The following is a 9,197-nucleotide window of genomic DNA, read 5'->3' as shown; positions in this document are numbered from 1 at the left end:
CAAGATTGACACAAACTCTAAGCAACTGACTATTGTACAAGAGGAACAAGATTAACCATACAATCGGTACACTAAGGTAATAGAATGCCTTTAGAGAAGTAGATACTGTTTAAGTGAGTCTCAGTGAGCAGTGAGTTAGTACACTGTTGTAAGCCAGTTAGAGTACTTTATAAAACTTTCCAAGTGGTGCATCATCTGTGACAACAGATGAGGAAGGCACAGCCATGTCAAAACTAACTTCCCTTTCTGAAAAAATATACATATATAAATGAAACAAAAATCACATGTAAATGAATTGACTTAATGTACAGCATATATTGCTCATACGACAACCAAAAATTAAGATTTCCTAATTCAGTGCTACACTTATGTCTTACCTATCTTGATCACTTGTTCTTGAGTTTATGTAAACTATGCCAAGTCCATCATCATGGTAGTCAATACCACATGCATAATATATATATATATATATATATATATATATATATATATATATATATATATATATACACACACACACACACACACACACACACACACACACACACACACACACACACACACACACACACACACACACATATATATATATATATATATATACTGTATTAGACTTTTAACCTATTCTGGTTTACTATTAATACACGAAATCTGTGCCTAATATGTCTGATGCTCATATAGCAAAATATTATGAATAACAAGTATGATATCTGCTTAAATATACCATATATACCAGTGGTATACTGTATAAACTGTGTAAACTACCTTCAAAATTCTGATCTGGGCAAGCATCACCACATAACCTTGATTCACTTATGCAATTTCTCTTTGAAAAATATTAACTGCAGATTCTGTATTCTTTACATCTTCATCTGCATCTACTTTCAGTGCTACTTGCCACTGTGTAATTCTGCAAAATATATCATTAACATTAGTATAGTCAGGCGCGATGCCACGGGGGGGGGGGGGTGAGGGGTGCGATACCCCCCCAAAGGTCACAAATTTCACTCGGCAGAATGGAAAAAAAATAGTTTACTCGGCAAACTTGGTGGTCGGCATAACTTCAGAAATCAATGATCATGGTTTGTAACTCGAAGTTTTCATTTTCATTTCAATTTGGTCCTTTTCGAAACAAGATATTAAAAAGTATGAAGTGTGGATTTGATTTTAATAATGTTACTCGGTAACCTTGCTCCCGAAACCCCCCCCCCCCAAAAAAAAAAAAAAGTTTTCTAGCGCCGCCCCTGAGTAGAGTTACATACGCAGCAGCATAAAAAATATTTTACATACATAAAGTTACAAACTTCACGGCCTACTTTATGTTAGACTATGTATAAATGATCACTGATGTCAACCATGAAACATTAATAACTTTCAAGTTTTATGTCAGAAAATTTCGTGTATTGAAAAGGAATACCATATATCCGCTTTTTTGGTAGATATTTTTGGGTGAGATTTTTTGCTGCTGTTGCATATGACACGTGGATATCCACTTGTCATTGTGACAAGAAAACAGGTGTTAAATTTCGCGCGTCGTCTGCGACAGTGAAGCGCGTTGGCAAAGCCATCTATTTTACTGCTGATAAACTTTTTTCACTCGTTTTTGGTTACGAATATCACGTCGCAAAGCCGTCTCTTTCCTATCTTTCTTTGATGATCTTTGGCAGTTGGCTCGCACTTTGATTTTGATTTGCAAATATCTGTGATAGAAACCATCTGTTTCCCTTTTAATCGCCTGGTTTGACAAGTAAATGTTGTGATTTCCTCCTCGTTATGCATAAACACATAGCATGTTCTGTAATTTGTGAATAATGAGGTATTTGTTTTGAAGTGGTGTTCGGATGTAAGGCCAACAAAAATGAAAATACCAATTGCTAGTTTTTAAGTAGTAAGTTCAACTTGAAAATTAGACGTTAATACATATATAAAAATATACTAAATTACAACCAGTTATTTACTCTAAGTCCTACATAAATTAGAAGTTATTTCAAATGTTTAATAAACAAGCAGTCCTGTTGTATTAAAACTTTTTTTCAGAGTGAAATCAGGTGTTCAGGTTCATATAAATCATAAGTATATTTCTGAAAGGAGACAGCATGGAAGATACAAACCCAGAGCAGGTGTGTGTTTTGACTAAAACTGAAGGAAGTGCAGAAGTAACTGATAGAGAGGAAACAGAGACTCCAGAGGTATTTACAGCGACCTGGATGCCAGATGATCATATCAGAATTGACATGTATTTTACAAGGTGGGTTTAGGGAAGGATCTTTTATAGTTAATTGTTACTATTTTACTAGTAATGCAGTAGCCAATGCATTGGCTACTGCTGCTACTTTACCAGATGGCTTGCAAACAAAGGCCTATACTGCATATATTCAAGCAATGTACAGCTTGCAGATATTCATAGCAATATATAATTCATGCATATTTGGTATGAATTACCAAGAGCGATTCAGAGAGATATGGGGAAATGGACACAGCCATCTTATAGAGCACAAGAAATTATAGTAAATAACAATATAGGTAGAGCTGCAGTGACCTTATATGAACTGCTAAATGACAAAAATATGTGCACCATATCACGGCTTAGAGACTGTCCACAACACCCTCACACAGTCAAAAGTCTTAATGTCTGTTTTGTATGAGTTGGTACAAAGAGCCAATAAAGAGGGGTACACGGGTAGCTTGCCCTCCTGTCTAGGGAATAGATAGAAGAGAGGCATACCCTACAAGGCAGCATGGAAGATATACAGTTCAGTAGAGGAGAAAATTGGAAATTAGCTCGAGTAAGGTAGAGAATGCCACACCACTCAGGAAAGGCCCATATCACAAGGTGTTTGCAAAATGAGAGTGGGACTGGCCATCACCTTTGAATATAAAGCATAGTGGCAATGCCAGAACTTTTTTCATTATCTTTTAACACAAGGATGAGCACCATGTGTTTTCCTTCAAATATTCTTTTTCTAAATTTAGCTTTCTTCCTAGTTGATTTCCAAACTTTGGTAGGGGTTACAGACATTGACGTGAGTAGATAGATATAAATGGACACCGCCATGTTATAGAGCAGAAGCAATAGAGTGGGATAGAACATAGTTTAAGCTGCAGTGGCCCTATAGTCATTGCTAAATGACGAATATATAACGCGCGCTTGTCTTTTAAATTCAAAGTCCATCAGCTTGTTTATCTTGCGAAGAAAAACACAACAATGACCGATGAACGCATTATCTCGATGTCAAACTACTTCGTGTATTACTACACACTTATCAAAACAATATTTGGCTAATTATCTGTGTCTCCTGTTACACTGCTATAGGGGTCATTGTTAACCCCAACATAAATCTTTGTTATTACATTACTCTTGTAATTTAATCACAGGTTATATCAGATAGATTCAATATTATTTTTGGTCATTATGGCATCATTCTTCCTCATCATTCACTATTTCTGGAAACCTTAAAATGAATTATCATTGATATATTCACTCATATATATCATTATTCTTCAAGACTCATGGGTTCTTATTTAACAGATAATGTATTTCTCGTGTCGATGTACTTCAAGTGATTTCAATAGTATGTGTTGTTTCTTTTTGTTTCAACTGCCACTGTGTTTAACCCATCTAGTGTCTCTGTGGTGTGGTTCCCTCCTTGGTTCAGAGTCCTGTTATGTAGGAATGACAAAATGGTGTACAAAAAGAACTGGTAGAGGTTGAAGACCGCGACGCGCGTAGATAGAGGAAAATGGACACCGCCATCTTATAGAGCGGGAAAAATAGAAGGGGATAGCGTATAGTTTAAGATGCACCGGCCTTATAGTCACCGCTAAATGACGAAAATATAACGCGCGGCCGCCTTTCAAATTCAAAGTCGATGAGCTTGTTTACCTTGCGAGGAAAAACACGACACTGACCCACGAACGCATTTTTGCGTTCGCGAACTAGTCCGTGTATCATTACGCGCTTGTCAAAACGATATTTGGCTAATTATCTGGTACGCATTTATACCATTAAAGCCTTTTAGTAATGTTATTATACTTCAATTGCATATTTTTATAGTTATCTATACCCTCATATCGAATCCTGCGCATCGAGTGTTTCACACTTTCTTGCGCCAGCCACAGGTTGACAGCTCACCAACCCGCTCATTTCGAGATTGAAAGCCGGTGAGAAATGTTGCGTTTCCAGTGTTGTGTTGATTCTGGGTTCTTTTTTAAGACCTTTACAGTGGCATCGAAGAATAATTCGACTTCAGTAACCATCCCAGTTTTATATCTGAGCCCATCAAGAGCTCCAAAGGACGAAAAAGGTGATTAAAATCGAAGCAATCCCAACAGTACAAAGAAACGAAAGTTTCACGTTATCGGATATAAAGGTATTTGGTTTATTATTTTACGGTGTGAATGCAGCTCTGTCTTGCCGTACATACCGTGGTGGAGAGAATGTGTCCTGGGGGGTGTTGGGGGGCTTGCCCCCCATCAACCCTCCCCTCGGGCAGTGCCCGAAGGGCACGCCTAGTCACGGCAATTTATATTGATATATTAGGTTGGTTGGTTTATTGGTCAATACGTTTTTGTGGGTTGGAACGTGTGAATTCCCGTAGATTTTTGCCGAAATGTGGGTTGGGTTCCCGTAGATTTTTTGATTTATTTCGCGTAAGTCCGTAAACTTTCAAAGATGGCGGTTACATCCGTAGAGTTTCATTGGCCGATTTTAAGCGCTTTTTGTGCTAGTTTTACGCATTTTTGATCGTTATTCTTCTTATTTAAGCTTGTTTTACCCCGTAATTTCCCTGATATACTTCATGCCCTCCCCTGCTAACGGGACTATCAAATCAAGATCGTCGATGGAGAAATGGTACTCGATCTCCTGAACGATTCATTCGCAAAAGAAACAACGCCGAAAATCGATGAAATCATAGGATTTCATGCAGAAAAACATTTTTTTTCGACTTAGTCTCTGCGAGGGTGCGTCGCGGTCTTCAACAATTACCAAAGAACTTACAAATTTATTAAGTAATAATGCTTACAATTTGACTGTAGTTCCTAGGCTCGCCGTCCACTAACTTCGTGGAAAAGATGAACTGAAATCTACAGCTAATTTCATGCTGATACTAGAGTTAATCTCTGATCAGTTATACTAATGTTAACGGCTAATCTCACTGTTTTCTTCAAATGAGTTCCAAGAGTCAACACCGATTCACCTTCACTCAATGATGCTTCAACCTGAACTGACTGTTCGGTTGTATGGATGCTGAGGTGGCAGTTTGAGAAGGCGACTTGGTATTTTGGCCCTTACCTTGAGTTAAAGTAGCCATTAAGATTGTCCACAAGTACTTCACCTCTAACATAAACACAACTTCTACAACTACAGCCTTACTACCAACAAACTCTATTTTGTAGTTTTGTTCCCTTAGAATTTTATATTATCATAACTAATCAAGGGTTACATTTTACCAATTAAATGCATTAATGATAGCATAATTAGTGTGTCACTGCTTCTGGCTGATGACAACACATTTATGCCTTTAAAGTCTTTTATTAATGTTATGCTTCGTTTGCATATTTTGATATTTATCTATACCCTCATAGTATTGTGGGCATCGAGTGTTTCACATTTTCTTGCTCCTGTAACCAGATCACACACCATGGCACGCGCTCATTTCAAGGCAAAATGCTGGTGGGAAATGTTGCGTTTCCAGTGTTATGTAACCATCCCACTTTTATATCTGGGCCCATCGAGAGCTCCAAATGACGAAAAAGGTGATTAAAATCGAAGCAATCCTGACGGTTTAAAGAAGCAATGGAAGTTTGATGTTTCCGGATATAAAGGTATTTGGTTTATTATTTTACCCTGTGAATGCAGCTCTATCATGCTGTGCTTACCGAGGTGGAGAGAATGTGTCCCGGGGGGTGTTGGGGAGTTTCCCCCCCCCCATCAACCCTCTCCTCAGGCAGTGCCAGAAGGGCACACTTAGTCATGGCAATTTATATTGATATATTAGGTTGGTTTATTGGTCAGTACTTTTTTGGGGGGGGTTTAGAACATGTGAATTCCCGTAGAGTTTTGCTAAATAGTGGGTTGGGTTCCTGTAGATTTTTTTTTTTTTCTGGCGTGTCATCCCATAGAATTTCAAAGATGATGGTTACGTCCGTAGGGTTTCATTGGCCGATTTTAAGCATTTATTGTGCTAGTTTTATGCATTTTTGATCTTTATTCATATTTAAGCCTGTTTTACCCCATAATTTGGCTGATATACATCATGCCCTCTCCTGCTAACGGAACTAATAAATCAAAATTGTTGATGGAGAAATGGTACTTGATCTCCTGAACGATTCATTTGTTGAAGAAACAATGCCGAAAATTGATGAAATAATTGGATTTCCAGCAGAAAAACATAAATTTTTTTCAATTTAGTCTCTGGGAGGGTGTCTCGTTCTCTGTAACAATAACCCAAACTTGATTTTTCCCTTAATTATAGTAACTGTGTTATAAGTGTAATATTCTTTTTTTCATAATTTAAGTTTCTTTTTATTTTATCGTTAACTTTTTCCTTGTCCTATTTCCCTTTACTCTGATGATAAATATGAGTTACAGTTTTTGTGGAAGTACACCCTGGTCAAGAACATTCTCCAATGAGTTTGTTTCCTTGTATATTAATTCTGTCATATTGGGCACAGGATTATTTTGCTCAATTTTTATTAATTGCTTTTCATATAGATAATGCATTTACTTAGAACATTCATTAATTATCTTCATAACTGTGCATAACTATGATGCAAATCATTATTTTTTCATAAAATTAATATTTATCTTTCAGGGGCACCTGCAGATAGAGTGGAGAGAGTTTTAGTACATTATGTTGAAGGAAGTATAGAACCAGCTGGATGGCAAGCAATTTGGTCTGTTTCAGCCAGACAGTCAAACTCTTTCCTGAACTTATATCACTGTGCTGATATCCTAGTGGATGTAAGAATATATTTTTCTTTATATGTCTTTCATCTCTCTTTTTCTTATTCTCTTATATATTTTAATTTCTTTTGGTATTATTAGAAGCAAGGATGTTGGAAAAAAGGATTTTTTTTTCTTAAGGTTGGGAGTACTTCAAAAAATTAGTACATATATGTATTTATGTCTGTCTATGTGTGTATGTACACATGCATTTGTGTGTGTGACAGTCAGTGATTAATGTGTTTTGTGGTAGGTAGGGCTGCAGTTATTTTTGTATGCAAAATTACATGAGATTTTCTTATATGCATCCAGAAAATCAGTTGTATGGTATGGGTTATTATATTTTTTATATAGTTAATTTAGCTTGAATATTCTGTTTCACTTTTTTAAGTCAAATAATTTGTATACAAATGTTCAGAATACTTTTGTGTGAGGATATGAGTGAAAATGGTTTGTGGAGGTTTGGCTATATAGTAGAGTAAAATACCTATTTGCAGAACCAGATACATAAAAAAAACGTCAAGTAGTGCTGCAAATACTAAATTAGAAAAAAAAAATATAAGAATATCTTGGAAAAAGTGACAAGTAATGTTGTTTTGGGATCATCCACATTTTTGGGTCTTATGATTTTTACTATCATTTCTTGATGATGTGCAAGAAATTTTCAGTTTGAATTGAATGTTCAGTTCTTAAGAGAGTTTGTGTGTTTTGAAACTACTGTACATTTAGCCATAGCAAATTGTACTCGGAAATATGGTAGTCTACTGCTTACTCATTGCTAATTTGTAATTGTGAGGAGGCTTTTGAATTAAATGTAACTGAGTATAAAGTTGATGGAATTCTAATTTGTTATAGATATGGATCTATTCTGCACAATTCATATATGAGATTTCTTATGCTTATGGACCACAAAAGAACACTTAGCAGGTCACATAAATTCTGCTTATGTGCAGTCTTGAGTAGTTTTAAAGGTTTTTAGTATGGCTGGCATGATAAATATGCCATGTCCATTGTGATTTTAGATTGTTGATTATATTTACAAGTGCCTTGTCACATCAACTCGTAGTCATACCAGATCTTATATGTTAACCCTTTTTTCTTTATTTTCAGACAGATTTTTCATTTTGATTATTGCTATCAGTAAAAATAATTGAAATGTCAATGATGATGATAACAGGATCAATATTTACAGTTGCTTTTTCAACTTCAAGGAATGGGGAAATGTGGTTGAGGACACATTGTGTCTACTAATTGACTCCATGGTCATTGAGCACTTGTAGAGTCATCTGTATGCAACAAAATTTACAAGAAATTACAGTGGACAGTAAATGCACCTCAAGCCTATAAGTTAAAAACATGTAAAGGGGCAGAATAAGTCAAATTCGTGTTTTGTCTTAGGAACCTAATTTAAGTATAGTGGGTTATCTTGTCAAACTATAAAAAGAGAGAAGTGGTATGTCATTCATCTTAAAGCAAGGTCCTTAGCCTCTCTATCTGTTGATGCTTCTCTAATAGGCTTTCATACAGAGAAATGATAGAATTGACTAAAAACACGTATAAAGGAAATTGTAAAGTTTAATAGAAATCATTTGGCAAAAAAGAGGTGGCTGCTTTTTTCTTTCTCTTACAGATTCTTCTAGGTTCCTGAAATTTAGTTTCCATATCCCTCATTGTTTGCAGGTTGTAAATGTAAGCCATGAAAAACTACTGGCAGAGGTCACAATTCTTGACCCAGTTAAGATTCCTGGTAATGAACATGACGAACAATTAATCAAACAAGCAAAGGGAAATGTGGTATGTAGATAATGTGATAAGATATATTTATTTGTTTGTATCTCTCCAAAAATGTATATGATTTGATTTCAGTCTTTTCATCATTACTTTCTCAATAACATGTATCATAAATTTTGGTTTTTGGTATCAAAATTGTTCTTAGTTTGTAAACATTATTTCTACAGATGAGTATACCATTGATGCAGTTGTATCCAATAGCTGATCAAGAGAATGGTTTGATTGATATCAATACAACAACTGAAGTGGTGGAACAAGTCAGGTAAGAGAGAGAGAGAGAGAGAGAGAGAGAGAGAGAGAGAGAGAGAGAGAGGGAGAGAGAGAGACAGAGAGAGAGAGAGACAGAGAGAGAGTGTGTGTGTGGGGGGGGGGGGGTGTTTTTGTGTGGGGGTGTGGGGGTGTGGGGGGGTGAGAGAGTGTGTGTGCGAGTGAGTGTGTGTGTGTGCGAGTGATTTTTTTC

General features: G+C 36.2%; 1 protein-coding gene across 1 annotated transcript in view; it reads left to right on the top strand.

Moving 5' to 3' along the window:
* Positions 1-1,758: 1,758 nt before the first annotated feature.
* Positions 1,759-9,197, top strand: part of nesd (nessun dorma) — an 87,267-nt gene continuing 79,828 nt past the window's right edge. The window contains exons 1-6 of the mRNA XM_070114903.1: positions 1,759-1,888; positions 2,089-2,248; positions 5,633-5,757; positions 6,816-6,964; positions 8,627-8,740; positions 8,905-8,999. Coding sequence (XP_069971004.1) covers positions 2,097-2,248; positions 5,633-5,757; positions 6,816-6,964; positions 8,627-8,740; positions 8,905-8,999 — 635 coding nt within the window. The 5' untranslated portion in view covers positions 1,759-1,888; positions 2,089-2,096. The remainder of the gene's footprint in view (positions 1,889-2,088; positions 2,249-5,632; positions 5,758-6,815; positions 6,965-8,626; positions 8,741-8,904; positions 9,000-9,197) is intronic.

This window comes from Penaeus vannamei, chromosome 36 (assembly GCF_042767895.1).
Source record: "Penaeus vannamei isolate JL-2024 chromosome 36, ASM4276789v1, whole genome shotgun sequence".
Lineage (NCBI taxonomy): Eukaryota > Metazoa > Arthropoda > Malacostraca > Decapoda > Penaeidae > Penaeus > Penaeus vannamei.
Note: the sequence above shows the minus strand (reverse complement) of the source record. Positions and strands in the feature narration are given on the sequence as shown.